The following is an 18,406-nucleotide window of genomic DNA, read 5'->3' on the forward strand; positions in this document are numbered from 1 at the left end:
TAAAATGAATTAAAAATGGATTTGGCGCGGACCTGAAATCTTATGTGTTTTGCTTCCGAAACCCATCGGGTCCGTGCCTTATCACATCGTGCACATATATGCAAAGGCCCCGCTCCATGGTGATCGCCGATAGCGATCCGATGATGTAATGTGGGTCGTCAATCTAGACGTGCAATCGATGATCCACATTTAATCACTGATCGCAATCACTCATTCCCCCTAGTCTATACCGATAACCACTGACTCGCCTCTACCGATTGCGACCCACCGATCCGATCATCGGTGATTGCTGATCGACGGTGTCTTGCACCGATTTTCACTACTCTCCTGTGCCGATCAGATCCGCCGATGTGATCCTTTGATCAGATCTGGACCGTAGATCGGCCAGATCGGACGGTTGTCATGCATTTGGACTGTTAAGCCTGCGATAATGGTTTTTTCATTGTTTTTCTCTGTTTTAGCCTCCCAATAGTTCATTTCCGCCCTTCCAAGGGCTCTCCTCTTGCATTGATTTTGACTTTGAATGATCCTTACGAGGATTTTGAGGACTTTTAGGGCATACTTGGATCCGTTGGCATGATTTTAAGCAAACCTTGGAGATTTTGGGAGTGTTTTGTGTCCATTTTTGGGCCAAACGCCTCCAAGGCTAATAGGCCTCAGCTAATTTTATTAATGAAAATAAAATAAAATAAAATAAACATCCATATTTATAACTTAAAAAGTAAATTAGGAATTTTTACAAACCACTGAGAGGGTAACATCTCTATACTAGGTTTTAGAGTGACTCTAACAATGATTTCAAAACTACACGCTATGCAAAATTACTCTTTTTATTAGTATTTCACATAAAAATGATTAGAAATTATTTTATTCATTAAATTTAATCATAAGAAATTTACATTTTAAAATCTATTAAATTTAGAAATGATTTAACATCAATCTACTTTTTATATTTATATTTTAAATATTTTACAATGAAATATAATTTTATTAGTTTTTTAAAAACTTAAAAAATATATAATTTATTATTATCATTATGGTATATTGAAATCAACTAATATATTATCTTAAGAAGAGTCTTTTCGGTAGAAATCACATAGAAAAATTTTGCCAACGTGTTTCAAACTAGTTAGTGTGGTTCATCATGTTGACACCTAATCATCAAGATTGGGTGAATAAGTGTAACTGATGTAAATAAATAATAAGAAATATGAATAGTCATCGGGAGATGAAGTGAACAATATCTCCCTCATGTATATAATAAAGACCAACCTGAATGGATATGAATGAATTGATTTGGAGGAGTTACTGTCTGGCCTTACATGGTATCAGAGCCAGCTCCCAAATTAGCTTTTGTGTAACTCCTGGTGTTAGTTTCTTGCCTATGTTCTACCTATTTTGCAGGACTCACACCTCTGCCTAGTGTTAGTTGCCTGAATCCTACTCCAACCGTCCATACAACATCATATGTGTTTTATATTCTCTCTGAATAGTCCGCCCTCCAACCGTCATGCTCTGTGGTATTGTTGGTGCCCTATGTGAGCGTTTCAATCGTAATGAAATTCCTCGACATGCCTCTCCAGTCTCCTTCCCCACGGCTACATGACTCTTGTGCACATTGAATTAAATCAATTGTTAATATTTCATTGTACCTGGAATAATTGCATATATTCAATGTGTATATGCATGAAGAAAATTGTTTTCTGTGCATAATATACCTTTCTTGATTTTTTATGAGCACCTGTTAGACTCTTGAAGCAGGTCGTCCGATACACAGCCTTGGTTGTCAAATACAGATCGTTGGTCTAACCTGCTCTAGTATCACGTCTCTTGTAGTGATATCGAACCTGGTATCGAACCCCATACCTTGTTTCAATGCGGAGTCTGGTGGAGATGCGAGGTCTGGTGGAGGAGTACTAGCTCTTAGCTTCTCTTTTCAAGTAACAACGCATGATTCAAAAAAGGCATTTACTGCTTCCTGTGGAGAAACGCTCTGAAGATCAAAGCTGAGATCTCGTTTTGCTCTGAAATCTTGTTTATGCTCTGGATTTCATGTAATCTCCCTCCCAAATTTTCAACAAAATTCCGCGCTCTCAACATTTATGCATTAAAGCCAGCTATGAATCCTTTTCTAGGTATAGCAGCGTTTCCCCATGAATTGTACTACAGCCAAGTTGCATGACCGAATGTCTCTGGGGTCCACTGAATAGCTATCACTAAACATATCAATAATCCACTGATACATTGAAACCTCCTATGTACTTATTAGACTACTACTTAGAATATGTACTGATTTGTTATGTGAGTTATGTAACTCTGATTTCTGGTCGTAGTACATTCTAAATGAACCAGCATATTGCATATTTCCTTGGTGATGAAACTTCATATGGTAGATTTAAGATTGTTGGTTTTAATACACTATTGTTTTAATTATCCCTCATATTTTTTTTCAAAGTTAAACAAAGTTTGCCACCAGAAGTACAATTTTTTTACAGTATATTGCCAGAAGTATTTTTTTTTACAGTACACAGATTTTACAATGCATTCAATCATATCCATTGTGGGAATAGTTCTCACTGGCAAGGAGAACTATCCTGAGTGGTCCCAGATGATAAAACACACCCTCATTTTCAATGAGTTGTGGAAAAGAGTGTGTGTTGGAGATGGAGACAAAGAGCCAGAACAACCTACCTCAGACAAAGAATTCGCCATTTGGGAAAATAAGAACAGCAAATCCTATGCATTAATTGCAACATCTGTAAGTGAAGAAGTGAGTCGCCATATTTCGCCATTTTCAACTGCTTTTGAAGCCTTACAAAAGCTAAAAGAACTCTATGACTCACATTCTGCACTTGAAGTTGTTCAACTCATGATTAAACTCTTCACTCTTGAATTACAAAATAATGATCCTCTTGCTCTTGCATCTGAAGTAAAATCTATAATGCATGATATCAAAGCCACTAAGGTTGAATTGGATATTCCTCTTATTGCTTTTCTCAAGGCACTTTATCTTACTTACTCCAATTATCTTGAGTCATTGCAAGAAAATGGAAATCTCAAAGATATTACCTTTGACTCTCTTGTGAAAAAATTTGCTGAAAGAGAGAAAGATTTTGGAAAGAAGACAGCCCTTGAATCTTCTGAAGAGGTTGTATGCCTTACTCATAAAGAGAAGAATCTTGCCCAAGATTCTTCCATAGGAAGAGGTGGTCAAAGAGGAAGAGGAAGATATTTCAGAGGCAGGGGGGGCAGACACTCTCAAGGAGAAAAGTCAAATTTGCACTGCATACGCTGCAAAAGAAATGGATCACATGATGCCTCTACATGCAAGTTACCTTGGGAAAAAATTGAGCAGCAAAGAAACCAACCCAAAGGTAAAACTAATGACACAGAAAAAGGTAAAGCACCTAAATCCGCTCATTATGTTGTGGCACAATGTAATATTGGAGTAAAGACTTCTTGGAAAAATGATTGGTTGCTTGATTCAAGAGAAACTTGACACATGACTCATAGAAAATATTTTCTTGAAGAATTTACTGACAATGTTGACGGAGTAGTATACTTTGCAAACCAATCAAAACTCAAGCCATCAGGGCTTGGCACAATCAAGCTTAAATTGCCTAGTCTTCCAGACTTTGTTTTGCATCATGTTCTATATCTCCCACAGCTGAAGAGAAACTTGTTGTCCTTGGTCCACATCCACCAGCAAGGTCACTCCATTCATATGTTTGATGGCAAGTTTGAGGTGAGAAAAGCATCTGACCATTCACTTGTCATGAGGGGGATAGAAGAAGAAAGGCTTCTCAAGCTGCAAGGTACCTCTGCTCGTGCACAACATTTCTCATACAACTCTCATTATGAAGAAGGTACACTTCCATCAATTTTATTATGGCATGCTAAATTTGGACATTTTAACTATGACAACCTCCACTTGTTGAAGAAAAATGGTGTTGTTGGTTTGCCTACAATTCCTAAGAAACTTAAGCAATGTGATGCTTGTATTCTAGGAAAGCATAGAAAATAGTCTTTTCATGATTCACATTCAAGAGGACATAGAAAACTTGAACTCATTCATTCATATTTATGTGGTCCAATGTTTGTTCCTTTTGCAAATGGAAATAAATATATGATGACATCTATTGATGACTACACCAGAATATGTTGGGTTTATTTATTGAAGAACAAATCTGATGCTTTTTAAACATTCAAGAGCTTTCATACATGGATTGAAAATGATGCACCATCTCATATTGGCTCTATTCACACTGATAATGGAAAAGAATATACTTCAAAGAATTTGAAAACTATCTTTGCCAACATGGGATCAAACATCAAACAACTGTGCCTTATAATCCCCAACAGAACAGTGTAGCTGAAAGAATGAATAAGACAATCTTAAATATGGTGCGCTCCATGATGTTTTTCAAAAATGTAAAATTGATGTTTTGGGTTGATGTAGTTCTATGTGCTATATATATAAAGAATAGATGTCCATCTAATGCTATCAGAAACAAGACTCCTTGTGAAATGTGGTATGGGCATGTTCCTTTAGTAAAGCATCTCAGGGTCTTTGGTTCCACCTATTATGCCTTGATACCAAAGGTACATAGAAACAAACTTGGTGCAAGAAGTCGTAAGTGTATCTTCCTAGGGTATTCAAACACCTCCAAAGCATACCGTCTCTATGATGAAGTCAATAAAAAGTTTTTTGTATCTATAGATGTAATCTTTTTTAAATCATCCAAAACTGACAATGTTGTTGAGCGGCAACTTGATCACTTGGATAGATTCGTAAATGAAAAATCATTTCAAGAATTTGATAATCAGATTCCACATCTTGAAGGAGGGATTCCTATACTAGATCAACATGTGGAATCTTCTTCTGAAAAACTCTCTCCCTCGCATGAAACACCAACAATGGATGATACTTTAAGTGATGTGATTGATAGAATTTGGAGACTCAATCTTGATTCAGTCCCAACTCAATCAATGGAGCAGCCTGGACCATCTGAGAAAGGTCCCCCAAAGTGGCTAACAAAGACACTTGAAAGTGTTCATCCTAATGAGGTTGTAAAGACATGAACTAGAAATTCAAACCAGCAAAATGGAGGTGATGTAGATGACTCTGATTCACCTGTTGATATGGATGTTTCTTATGATTGTGAATTGAATTTGTCTACAGATTTCGAACCAAACGCCTTCAAAGACGTTGCTTCTCATGATGAATGGAAAGAAGCGATGCAAAAGGAGTATGATGCCTTGATAAAGAATGGCACTTGGAAGCTGGTTGATCCTCCATTAGAAACCAAACCAATTGGCTGCAAGTGGGTCTACAAGAACAAGTATAAAGTTGATGGCTCACTTGACAAGCACAAAGCCAGGCTTGTGGCAAAAGGTTTTGCACAGAAGGAAGGGGTCGATTATGAGGAGACTTTTGCCCCCACAACAAAATGGGCTACCATCCGGACACTCTTTGCCCTAGCAGCTTAGAACGGTTGGAAAGCCCATCAAATGGATGTAAAAACTGCTTTCTTGTATGGAGATCTAAAAGAGAATGTTTTTATGTCTCAGCCTGAAGGATTTACTGTGAAAAGACATGAACACAAAGTATTCAAATTTGTGAAATCCTTGTATGGCCTCAAACAAGCACCGTGAGCCTGGTATGAAAAACGAACTGAGCATCTTTTGAAACTCAATTTCAAACATTATGATCTTGATAATGCAACTTTATTTGTCAAGAAAGTTGGCAAAACAGTTGTATATCTTGTGGTATATGTAGATGATCTTTTGATGACAGGGAACAATGAAAGCTACATTGCATCCATAAAGAAGGAATTGAGGAAAGGTTTTGAAATGACTGATTTGGGCTATGTTCATTACTATCTTGGTATTGAAGTAACTCAACATCCGAAGTCCATATTTCTTTCTCAAAAGAAGTACATTGGAGATCTGTTGAATAGGTTTGGCATGACAAAATGCAATCCTCTTACTACTCCAATGGAATAAAACTTAAAGCAGACATCCATTGAATGAAAAGAATTTGAGGATGCAACAAATTATAGACAGCTTATAGGAAGTCTCAACTACCTAACTACTACCAGACCAGACATTTCGTTTGATGTTGGAATCCTCTCTAGGTTTATGCAAAAGCCATGTGAGGGACATTGGTCTGCAAAAAAAAGAGTTCTAAGGTACTCGAAGGGAACTCAAGAATTTGGAATCAAGTATACACAGGTGGACGACTTCAGCTTGATTGGATACTCTGATTCAGACTTCGAAGGAGACAAAGAAACTGGGGTATCTACCTCAGGTTATGCTATGAGTCTTGGATCAGGAACTGTCTCCTGGATATCACGCAAATAATCAGTTCCAGCAAATTCCACAACAAAAGCAGAATATGTGGCAGTAGCTGAGGCTACAAAAGAAATTGCGTGGCTCAGGAAAATTCTTGAAGATTTGCAGGTAAAACAAGTACAATTGACTCCACTCATGATTGATAATACCTCGGCAATAAAGTTGGCCAAGAACCCAAAGTTCCATGATCGAATGAAGCACATCAATACTAAATGTCATCTGATTCGGCATCATGTTGAGGCAAAAAAATCTATCTCCACCATTATTCCACTAATGAGCAAATTGCAGACATCTTCACCAAAGCGCTTGGAAGAGAAAAACTTGAACGATTCAGAACGATGCTTGGACTCATCAACATCCCTTCAGATTAAGGGGGGGAATGTTGACACCTAATCATCGGGATTGGGTGAATAAGTGTAACTAATGTAAATAAATAATAAGAAATATGAATAGTCACCAGGAGATGAAGTGAAGAGTCTTTCCCTCATATATATAATAAAGACCAACCTGAATGAATATGAATGAATTGATTTGGAGGAGTTACTTCCTGATATGACACATCATCACGACTAGATGAAGATGCGGATCATGGCATGACCTTAAATAGAGGGAAATGTAGAGACCAAAAGATCATATCGCCCTCTATTTAAGCTGGAGCCATGATGTGCATCTTCATCTAGTCTCGATGATGAACCACACTAGCTAGTTCAAAATGTGTCGGCAAAATTTTCTCCTATGTGATTTCTACCAAAAAGACTCTTCTTAATATAATATGGATCACAGAAGCCTGAATTCAGAGAATATATTATCTTTTTAAAAAGTGGATAAAAATTAATTATTAATTTTAATATTTATTTTAATTTATAATTAATAAACATTTAAAAAAAATCTTTTTTCTTCATTATTTTTAACAATAATGTGAGCTATGAAAATCTCATATTTTTGTATTTAGAAACCTATAAAAAAAGACCTTATACTAAACTTACGATCTTTCTTCTTCTTCTTCTTCTTTTCTTCTTTCTTTTTTTTTTCCTTTTTTTAGAAAAAAAAGCGGTATTATATTCATAGATATTTTGGAATATACAACATTTCGCAGATAACTGGAGTCAGCCAATAGGCTCATGAAGCAGGATCATGAGAATGAAAACTATAAGAGCTTGAGCATTGACATGCAAAATAGTGGAATGATATAGATCCATATCAGAACAGGATATGACTGATTCCGTCTTTCGACATATCAAGATATATAAAGATCTTCTTAATAATAGCATCTATAATAGAAGAGGATGATAGAAAATAGAAGAAACATAGAAGACAACAGGTTCATGCTACGTACCATATATGAGAAGAGAAGGAATCAAAATATAGAAGAAACAGGTTCATACAACGTACCAGATATGAAAAGAGAAAATTATTATGCTATGTACCGGGGAGACGGAATTCCTAGATGTTATGCCGAATTTCTCCAACAATGATGGAAACCTACCATAATTCGTTTGGAGAGGAAAGACCTTCTTTGGACAGCGGATATGTCTCCTTGTTGAATGACCTTCCAATATGATGACTTGAGTAATCCTTTAAAGAACTTACGATCTTTAAAGACCTTATAAGAAAAGATACAACCTTGCCAACCCATAAATGATAATCCAACAGATATGAAATCAACCCAATTGTCAATTACTATAAACACTTAAAAAGATCTTAAATTAATTTATATTTTAATCACTAGACTTTATATTTTCACTTTCTTAATTTTATCGATTATAACCAATTTTAAAACATACAGTTTATCACCCGTTACTTATGAAAACTCATTATGAAACTTTATATCTATATCCCGTATACCTATGTTAGTTGCCGAAAGTCTAAATTCATTATAGAAAACGCATATAGACATTTGAATGTAACATGTGTTGTTTCTTGCCTAAGATTTTTCACATGAAATCAGAATTAAACGATTTCCACATATTTTGCTGTCAAAATTGACTTGCATCCATCACAAGCGAAATTTCATGTCCATTATTTTGTCATATGGTTTCATTTCAAAATTCTGACCTCTGACCAAAAATAGTTAATGACATCAACTATCTTACTGTCATGCAATTTATTTAACTAATTAACAGTGAATTAAAAAACAAATTGCACTCAATTGACCAATCGTGCGTCTTTTCATTAAAAATTGATTGAAAAATGATGACCTGGGATTTGCAGAATGCGGCTCCTTTTATATAATATACAGGGGGGACAAGCTATATCACTTACAGAAAAGAAATATACTTAAATAGGATAGGAAATATAGTGGTATATATATATATAAAATCCGTCTTCTTGTACTCTGTAATATGATCGATCGGATAGATAGTTTCTGGCACCCATCAATAAGATACATAGGTTACATTGAAAAAATGATATTTGATATTTCAGTGACTATCTTGACTGGAAGTTGAGCTTTTTGATGGATATGGCAAAGATGAATGCAAAGAGAATGCTCCATCCTGCTGTCACGACTGCAACAGGTCCCAAGAAGCTGTGTCTGAATCCAAAATAACTTTTGATAAACTGTTTCAATGGCTCTTGAGTGCCGTCTGTTAGAGTCATGAGAGTTTCATAATCCCCAAACTGTGATGCTATCAAACCGTACAGAGTCCATGCAACAGGGCATGCCCAGTAGTACCATCTCCACCACACCGGAATTTTCTGCATCAAATTTATTAAGTATTGTTAGAGGTATTAATTGAATTGAATCCTGACAAAAAACTGTAATAGAATGCAGCACAAGCAATATGTGTCCATCTATGTTTGTTATGGTTGTAATGTTCAGATATACACAGTTGAATGAGCAAGTATTGCATGAATCTTGGCAGACTTGGATTGGCAAAAAAAAGCAATTGATGGAATTTTGTAAAAGTAGCATTTTGAAGTTTTGTGAGGTATCGGGGAAACAGGTTAGCTCTGACAAACAAGTTACATCAAGTTCTAACAAGTACCCAGCAGCAAACTATTAATTAATCGTTGTATACTTTGGAATATTATTGTTGGATTTGTAGTGATTAAAACCATGAATTCTTACCCGACGAGGGATTATGAAACCGCAGAAAAGCATCCAGATGGCATAGAAAGCCGAGGAGACAATGGCAGCTATGTTGACATTAGGAGTCAGAGCTACTGTCATCATTCCGTAGTATGTGTAGTACGAAAATGTGAAGAACATGAAGAAGAAAAACCAGAAGAACTTGTCTGCCTGCCATTGGAAGTTGACCATCGCGTACACGATCACTCCATACACCACCGCTTGAACAAATACATATGGCACTTCGATCAATACCTGCATAACATCATTGACACATTAGGGACGAGAAGAATTCAGAAAGCTTTTAGGCATTAATGGGAGGGATGAAATGAAATTGGCGGTTTACTTGTGCGAGGGCATAAGGCATAGCAGAGTACATCCCGGCTGCCTTTTCTCTGTAAAAGACTGTCCTTTCAACATCCACTACAGGTTGGACTGAAGAAGCATTGTTCACACCTATGAATAACACAGCCGAGAACAGTGATCCCATAGCATTCAAAACATTTTGTTGCTCCTTTCTGCAATAATGCATTCATATCACAAATTAAAAAGATGATATTGCAGCTTCTAACGATAACAAGCATCCAAATGTTGTAAAGGCTGCAAGGTATAATTTCTTACATCTTTTGACCCATTCTCCAAAAGATGGTACCAAAAAGCAAAGCAGTGACCAAAGTGAAAAAGAAACGGACGGCATTGTACTCGGGGTTTCTCCAGTATGACCAGTGCTGCTTCCACAAGCAGGCCCAGGATTGAATTATCAAAGGTTGGGAAAATTGAGATTCGAAGTGTAAATCCTTCATTCCAGGAGCCGGCACGCTTAGTTCCTTGATTAGAACTTCATTTCGTCTGTATTTAAAATATATAATTTGTTAAGTCATGTGAAAAATAGATAATTTGGGTAGTGATAAAAATAGAGATGATAAATATAAGTATAAAAGAACACATAAAATTTGCAGATGAAAACAATATTATATTACAAGTAATCACATTTTTAAATAAATGAGAACAAAACTGTTAATATAAGTTTCAAAAACTTGTACTGATAATGACTTACTGGTAGAGGGATGAAATCCTGTATGCTTCTGCAAAATCGGTTCCAAGACGCAATTCTGCGCCCACAGAAGACACTTCAAGCATCCATGTCGCAGGATTGTACCCCTCCGTGATTTTGGGAACGCCTGGAATGGCCTCGAAATAGTCGATCAGTGTTTGGGAATGGCGGCCAAGAGGACCAACGTATATCATCTGCCCTCCTCGCTTCATCAACACAAGCTGCAAATTTTGCAAATCCATTCTTATTACCACTTCAGCACTAAGAACCATAAGGAGTTGTTTCCTTATTTTGTAAGGATTTTGTTTCTTTTACAAATTATTTATAAAAGAGGGATTTCATTTGTGTCTGAAGATTCCCAATAGTTATATAGTTTAATTTACCAATCAAATAAAGAAATTTAAGATGTATAAAGCCACCCAAATATTTAGCACTTTATTGTGGATTGAAAGGTAAACATTGACTGTAATAATGATCCATAGATTTGAGAGGGTGTATTTTCAGAATATACCTCATCGAAAGCTTCAAAGATGTCAATGCTGGGTTGATGAATAGTACAAACAACAGTTCGGCCTGTGTCCACAGTGTTCCTGACAGTTCTCATCACAATAGCAGCAGCTCTTGCATCCAGTCCTGATGTTGGCTCGTCCATGAAGATTATTGAAGGATTTGCAACCAATTCAACTGCTATTGTCAATCTCTTCCGTTGTTCCGTGGACAGGCCGTTCACTCCAGGAAGCCCGACCAGAGCTTGTCTCAGGTTATTCAGTTCCACAAGATCCATAACTTCATCCACAAATGTCTGTTTATGTTCGAATACAATACCCATCAGTTCAATTGAACTCCATATCGACGTAAATACACTTGATAATGCTGTTAAATTAGAGATTTGACGATATTAGAGAAAAGGGATTACCTTTCTTAATGCAGTATCGACCTCAGATGGGAGACGAAGCCAGGCAGAGTATACCAGTGACTCATAAACAGTAACGAAAGGAGAATGGATATCAGTTTGTTCGCAGTAACCCGAGATACGAGCAAAAGTTTCTTGTTTTTTGGGATAACCAGAGATGGTGATGGACCCTTCGATGTATCCACCAGTTTTCCTTCCAGCAAGAACATCCATTAGGGTTGTTTTTCCAGCTCCACTCACGCCCATTAAACAAGTGAGGACACCAGGCCTGAATGTTCCACTCACTGCACGCAATAACTGGAGTCTATGTTCTTCAATTCCTTGTTGCCTCATTTCCTGTAATATGTACAGCAGTAAAAGTTACTGACAAGCTTTAAAATCAAATTATTAACAGCCATTACAAGGGAAAACAGAAAGGTTTTCCAATATTTTCGTATTAATAGTAATTAATTCAAAGGGATGGGAAGCTTAACGTACTGAGGGCATGTCTACAAAGTAATTGACATTGTCAAAAGCCATCGCCAGAGGTTGAAAAGGTAAAACCATTCCTTTCTTTCCAGATTCTCGTGTAGAATTTGAAGCAGCATTGTTCGTACCAGAAGCTTGAATCTCTTCATGGTTTTCTCCTGGCATCGTCTGCATTTCATTTATACTGTTTCTTTGCACAACCCCGGTTTGAGCTGTCAGCTTTTGTTTCAAATCATCTTCAGAAATTAATGACTGAGGCTTTCCTAGAGCTGGAAAAAAGAAACAGAACATCATTAATTTTGTTTTCTAAATATGAATTCCCGTCAAGATACGAAGTATAGTATTGAAATTAGCCGAAATCATGAGCAGAAGTTCAAGAGGACTTACGATCTAGATAATGCAATGCCAGTGTGTAGAGCATGTTAAATAAAATATTGAACCCCACGAGGGCTCCAATCGAAAGCCAATACCAGTAGCTATCGGGAAAAAGGCCGCGAGATCTCATTAAGTTGACGCCAACGTTGTCATTCGGCTGAAACATTTTAAATAAGCAAATTATTAGTTCCTCTATCACAAGACCGGTTTTCAATTGCAGGCACCATCTAGTCTGCAATTTACTTACCTTTTGCCATCTAGTTGCCGTAAACTCATTTACTGCAATTCCATTTTGAGCATACATGAGAGGAGAAAGCCAGTAACCCCATATCCACCATCCTTTAATATCATCTGCAATAGGAAACCACGAACACCAAACATTAGTACTTATAGTTATTAAGTGGCTTGCACAGCTTTTCTATTCAATTTGAGCTTGAGAGCTTGTATACTTCTGGATATGATGAATCCTCCGAGAACGAATATGATCATGAGGGCAAACGAGCCGAAAGTGTTAGCCACTATCCGATTGCGTCCCACGGCAGCTATAAAGCGAAAGAGGCCTAAAGACATCTGATGCACTGTAAAGAACAGCACAAACTGTCGGAAAAATCTGCAGGGGAAGAGAATACCAAGGAAATTTGACATTAGATTTGAGCATAAAAATCCACAACCAGAACAGAGGAAGGTGGGGCTTCAAGATCATCAAACTATACCTCTGAGGATTTGGGGCAAAACCTATGGTATAATATGTGATAACGATCCACAAAACAGACTCCAACAGGGACATAGGAATTCTCATAACCCATGTTGGAAGTGAATAAGCCCAGGCTGGGTAGAACTTGAAATCTCTCTGCTTGTAAAACACTGGGAGCTTGTCTATTGTCATCGACAATTCTGCCATGCCATTGAACATCACCACCACTAGACCAAAGAAAAGTGCCCCAAAGTAAATGGCTCCGTCAGACAAATTTCTGTGATGCATATTGGTACGGAAGAAAACACTCATGGCAATGCCAGCAATGATAAATATCTGTCAAAGAGAAATCATATTTCATCTATAAATATCCCAAATAAATATAATGAAGTTTAGAATAGGTAAATCCGATAAACGGTTTACATAGGATATTTAAAGAAAAAAAATCAGTTTCATAATAACAAGTTATATTTGTCTGAAAGTACAAAATCTACAGCAAAACAAAACCACTTTGAAATAACTAGAAAACATCTGATAGTTTTGAGAAGAAAATACAACAATGAAGTATTACCTGAACAGTTTTGAAGATATAGACGAACGAACTTCTCTTCATCAGCAAAATTTCTCTATCAAAGCATGCTCTGAAAAGTTCCATTTTGTTCAAACCGTATTCCTCTGTTGTGAGAGCTAACGGGTGACATTTCTTTCTATCGTATGGAACCGATAACTCTGCATTCAATGCGGCCCCAATGTGAAAAGACTGGAATGCATCCGCAAACTCCTTCACTGGAACATAACGGTATGTTTGCCTTCTGTCTGCCCAGTACTGCTGTTGATCTTTGAGAGAAGTCACCTGTTCAATCGATTCAATACAATTCGATGACAATTCGTCAGATACCCTGATCTTAATGTCACAGCTGACCAATAATAATTTCAGGAAGATTGCAAAAAATAAGATACCTCCTGCAAGAAATCTGCAACACCTTTCCTCTCAGGGCATTTAAATCCCATGGACTCTAAGAACTCGAGAATGTTTTCTCGAGGACCCTGGTAAATAACGTGACCTTCTGAAAGTAGAATGACATCGTCGAAGAGATCGAAGGTCTCAGGGGCAGGTTGCAGGAGTGACACCACCATCGTCGAATTGAAAACGTGGACATATTGGCGTAGGCATCGAACAATCTGGTATGTTGTAGCGCTGTCCAGGCCGGTGGAAATCTCGTCCATGAACAGGGCTTTCGCAACTCCAACTATCATTTCCCCAGTGGTAACTCTTTTCTTCTGCCCTCCGGAAATGCCCCTGTGCATTGCATCTCCGACCAGTGTGTCCGCGCATATGTCCAACCCCAATATCTGGTCCAACCATCAATAGCAATACAAATATTGTTGGTTCATCCAAAGAAAACTGATCCTAAGATAAATTTTAACTAAAAGGCCTCTTTTCCCACGCTTTTTGGGGCCTGAAGATCGATTTTACAATTCCTAACATTTTAATACTGCAATATTAAAAACTTTAAACTGCTATTTTAGAATTTAAATTGCTGTCTAAAGGTTTTTGTTAATTCTAAATGTTAAAATCCTAACAACTTTAACCTGCTATTTAGAATTTAAATTTCTTTATTCTAAATGTTAAGTTGCAATCTGAACAACAGATTCATCACAAAATTTTATTAGAAATTTTCTAATAGGAGGACTCGTTTTAGTTAACAGGAAAACAACACCATATTGTATTTGAGAAAACAGCTATAACAAAATACCTTCAGAACATAGTCCGTGAGCAGGTTGGCTTTCTGGCCCTCTAATGCAGTGGCCTGCACAAGAAATAGTCAACCATTCTCGGTAAACTTAATTGAAATTCATCTAAATTTAATTCAATTTTAACGGATTTCAGAGCAGCTGCTTGTACTCTACCTTCATAAAGACATCTATATCGCGATCTGGTTTGATTCCCTGATCCTTTTCCCTCCTCAGTAGTTCAGTTAATACGTCTACAGAAGAGAGAGATAGCGGATTATTCGAATTGAAGACACAAAATCTATAGCATCGGATTTAACAAGATCCAGAAATAGAAAAGGTATTCATACCATATCTCGACCCGGCTCCTTGGCACCGCGCAGAGAAGTCTAAGGTTTCTCTCACAGTCATTTCCCCAATGTGCAAATCATTTTGGCTGATGTAAGCGGATGTTCTCTGTGGCACGAACTCATCCATAGTATGTCCATTGTAGTTTACTCCACCTGTAACCTGCACCCGGACAATACAGTTGGGTTATTCAGAGCATTTCTTGGTTCTCGCTTCTCTGGATCTATTACTGCACTTAAAAGAAATGATGTGGATTTTGCGGCGAGGAAAGAGGTGTGAAACTATGTTACGGGAAACGAAACGAAACGAAACGAGAAACGCAATTTTGAGGTTTCGCATTCAAGAAACGAGGAGAGAGAAAAAAACATTAATTTTTTTTTAAATCTCATTTACTAAAATACCAAGTATTCTAAACCCATCTTTTTTTCTAGCAATTATATTATGTTAACAAAAATTCAACAATAAACTATTGGCTTTAGCATGCAACAAAACAAAACAAAACACCAACAACAAATTAACAATTTAATGAAAGTAACTAAATACCTAGAAATGTCATCTTCCCTTTTAAGTATATGTTGAGTGGGGATTGCTCTCTGTTGGGAACCATAGATTTGTGTATATAGGTGGACAGATGGGGAAAGCTCTGTGATCAGTTTGTATAGAGGATTGCTGGTTATAATAAGAAGTAAAAATCCTGGTTATAGAATGACTATCTAATTCATTCCAGAAAATTGTTGGGGGTTAAATTATTCGTCTTGTTCCATTCAGAAACATAACTATTAGACCGTCAACCATTTTATTCAATAATTATCTAACATAATTAATAGCCCCCAACTAAAATTTTGTCATTAGATAGACATCACAGATTTGCAGGTGTCACAGATTTGCAAATTTCACAGTTTCAATTCATGATCTATACAAAGCGAAACTAAAAATATTAAACTTTTGACATTAAAAATAAAAACTAGTCATCCTAAATTGTTCCTCTAAGCTGCCCAACTGGAAAATGAAACTAGTTGTCTTTCTGCATGCCATGCATTTTGCGCAATGCTTTTTTGGGACGAGAGTTAACCCGAGTTTCTAATATGTAACCGAGGACAAACCGGTGATGACTAAACCTGGTGGCATAACATTGTGGTTTGATCCATTTCAGAACGACGTTGGGAACGGCGTTTTCCGTACCGTCTCGTTTCTAATGCGTTTTCCTGCAGAAACGGTGGTCGTCGTCCCGTTTTGGTAACATAGGTGTGAAATATAAATAAATAAATTGATCCAATTGGAGTGATCTATTACAGTTGAGCCAAAAAATTAGAGAATAGAATATTAAACTACATCGATGCTTGGATCTTTAAAAGATTCTTTGGCCGATCAGATTGGTTGTAAAACACAACCCAGTGCTCAATAGATTTAAACTGGTATAAGTTAAATTCATACGATTCTTGAATTTAACTGCGTTTTTTTTTTTTATGCTACGCAGGTGTGAACATCAAAGGGATTCGAAACTGATGGGCCCAGGATTTGAACCGGAGACCAGTCGGACCATCACAGTATTTGAACCGGTGACCCGTCGCCCCCTGTGAACCCATCTTAACTTAACTGTGTTATTAAATTCACCCGAATCTTGAATAAATTTGATCTAATTTTGATTAGATTAAAAAAACATAGAATAAATTCGATGCATACATTCAGACTTTTGTCCAGTTTTCCGGCCAGAGCCTTGAGCAAAGTCGTCTTGCCGGAGGCTGGCGGTCCAAGAAGAAGCGTCATCCTGTCAAATATACGTATAGCTTCAAAGGCTTAGAGATTTGCAGGCAAGATTTTTAGATTGAATTTCTGTCACATTTATTTGCAGCTGGTAAAGAATGTGATATCGGGATGAAATTGGCAGGAATTCAAGAATGAAATTCGTTTTACCTGCCGGGCTTGATGATGCCACTGACATCATGAAGAATTGTCATGGTCGCCTTCTTGCTGTTGTACAAATGAAGCGACCCTAAAACTGCCTGGAAATCAAGATAAATTCTAGATGTTACAAAAGTCCGACAAACTCATAATAATCTACATATAGTTTGTCCATTTGGTATGAAAAAACTACCTCGACCATGTTAGCAGTGTAGTTGATAAGCGTGGGTAGTGCTCTGCTTCCTACGTAGGCATTTGCATCGATGTTCAAATGTTCGTATCGAACTTCGATCTCGGGCAAAACGATGCCAACGCTGCAGAATTACGCCCAAAAAATCCACAAATGTTCATTTAAGCTAAGGCAAGCTAAAGCTAAGCTACATACTCCCGGAATTGGGTTCTGTAAAAAACAACATAATAAGCTTCTCAAACCTGTCGATCCTCTTTCGGAGCCTGAGAAGAAAGCGTTCATTATCTTCGTCTGCAACTTTGACAAGCCTCTCCATCAGCTGCTGCCGATTCTCGGGTTCGATACCCCTAACGTCGACCTGATCAAGGCCGACGACTTTTTTGTCATTCACATTTGCAAGAATCGCAGTTCTTAACCGCTCGTAAGTAGGCAGCTTTTCAAGGGCCGCCCACTTGAGCGCTTCCTCGTCATTCTGGCGTTTTCGGACACTGGAAGACTGAGAGAAAACGCTCTCGGATCGCTCGAACAATCTGGTACTCGCCGACCGCAGACTGCCTGTCCATGTTTTTCGGACACTGGAAGACAGAGAAAAAACGCTGTCGGATCGCTCGAACAATCTGGTACTCGCCGACCGCAGACTGCCCGTTTTCTCATCAGGCTCTTCGCTGATAGACGAACTCATATTTTAGCCCCCTCACAGAAAATTTGTTATTCCACTCAGAGATTTGCAGTTTCTTACAATAGCTGGGGAATTCAACCTGCGCTATGAGAGGCTTATTATGAGAGGCTTATTGGCTAGTTCCTAGTAACGCGCATATATTTATACATAGAAACCGGGGACGAAAAACACCACGTGTTCATTTGACGTACTACAAACGAACTTTGGACGGCCATGGTCAGCATTAAAAAGAAAATGAGAGCAAAACGTTCATCCATTGTATCATCAAATGATATTATCTAATCGACCTTCTAGTATTTCCTATGTATTTCATCATCAAATGATATTATCTAATCTACCTTCTCCTAACCTATTTATTTATTATTAAAAATAATTCAAAACTTTCATGTCTTCCATTATCAAATGCTATTATATATTAGCACAACCACATTAATAAATATTATTGATATAAATGGTAAAAATCATCTTAATATATACTATATTATAAATCATAATATCAAACTCCATATTATAAGCTTAAATTATAAACTTTTTATTATTTATTATGTATTAAGAAAATATTGTATTAATAAATATTAATATATTATTAGATATAAATTAATATTAAATCCAAAAGATTTATACT

At 37.1% G+C, this 18,406-nt stretch overlaps 2 protein-coding genes across 3 annotated transcripts; both read right to left on the bottom strand.

The window, feature by feature from the left end:
• Positions 1 to 8,694: 8,694 nt before the first annotated feature.
• LOC149169349 (ABC transporter G family member 39-like) lies at positions 8,695 to 15,159 on the bottom strand. 2 transcript variants are annotated; one of them, XM_089428667.1, is made up of 17 exons: positions 15,013 to 15,159; positions 14,840 to 14,916; positions 14,686 to 14,739; positions 13,889 to 14,281; positions 13,500 to 13,781; positions 12,948 to 13,264; positions 12,684 to 12,844; positions 12,482 to 12,585; positions 12,247 to 12,391; positions 11,869 to 12,128; positions 11,395 to 11,727; positions 10,990 to 11,280; positions 10,482 to 10,699; positions 10,046 to 10,273; positions 9,771 to 9,942; positions 9,425 to 9,679; positions 8,696 to 9,051 (listed from the first exon to the last, which is right to left on the bottom strand). In XM_089428667.1, the coding sequence occupies exons 1-17, from the start codon at positions 15,137 to 15,139 to the stop codon at positions 8,782 to 8,784; spliced, it is 3,687 nt and encodes a 1,228-aa protein (XP_089284793.1). In that variant the 5' UTR covers positions 15,140 to 15,159; the 3' UTR covers positions 8,696 to 8,781. The 2 variants fall into 2 exon arrangements, with proteins under 2 accessions (XP_089284794.1, XP_089284793.1); XM_089428668.1 differs by having other exon boundaries at positions 8,695 to 9,051; positions 12,247 to 12,585; positions 15,013 to 15,154.
• A 1,438-nt stretch (positions 15,160 to 16,597) lies between these two features.
• Positions 16,598 to 17,784, bottom strand: LOC149169350 (pleiotropic drug resistance protein 1-like). Its single transcript, XM_089425166.1, has 5 exons — positions 17,345 to 17,784; positions 17,106 to 17,226; positions 16,925 to 17,013; positions 16,694 to 16,778; positions 16,598 to 16,606 (listed from the first exon to the last, which is right to left on the bottom strand). Exons 1-5 carry the CDS (start codon positions 17,782 to 17,784, stop codon positions 16,598 to 16,600), a joined length of 744 nt encoding a protein of 247 aa, XP_089281292.1.
• Positions 17,785 to 18,406: the final 622 nt, after the last annotated feature.

Source organism: Pinus tabuliformis, chromosome 4_2 (assembly GCF_031772625.1).
Source record: "Pinus tabuliformis cultivar Carrire ecotype Pingquan chromosome 4_2, CPIR1, whole genome shotgun sequence".
Lineage (NCBI taxonomy): Eukaryota > Viridiplantae > Streptophyta > Pinopsida > Pinales > Pinaceae > Pinus > Pinus tabuliformis.

What these genes read in the sequence shown, in the direction of transcription:
- LOC149169349 (XM_089428668.1), bottom strand. Translation starts at nt 15,139, where the DNA reads ATGGATGAGTTCGTGCCACAGAGAACATCCGCTTACATCAGCCAAAAT. An exon ending in TTGCAGATTTCTTGCAGGAG is followed by an intron (nt 13,782 to 13,888) that starts GTATCTTATTTT and finishes TCGATTGAACAG; the next exon opens with GTGACTTCTCTCAAAGATCA. An exon ending in TGGAGAATGGGTCAAAAGAT is followed by an intron (nt 9,943 to 10,045) that starts GTAAGAAATTAT and finishes GCATTATTGCAG; the next exon opens with AAAGGAGCAACAAAATGTTT.
- LOC149169350 (XM_089425166.1), bottom strand. Translation starts at nt 17,784, where the DNA reads ATGAGTTCGTCTATCAGCGAAGAGCCTGATGAGAAAACGGGCAGTCTG. An exon ending in CTCCGAAAGAGGATCGACAG is followed by an intron (nt 17,227 to 17,344) that starts GTTTGAGAAGCT and finishes GTAATTCTGCAG; the next exon opens with CGTTGGCATCGTTTTGCCCG. An exon ending in ACACTGCTAACATGGTCGAG is followed by an intron (nt 17,014 to 17,105) that starts GTAGTTTTTTCA and finishes CTTGATTTCCAG; the next exon opens with GCAGTTTTAGGGTCGCTTCA.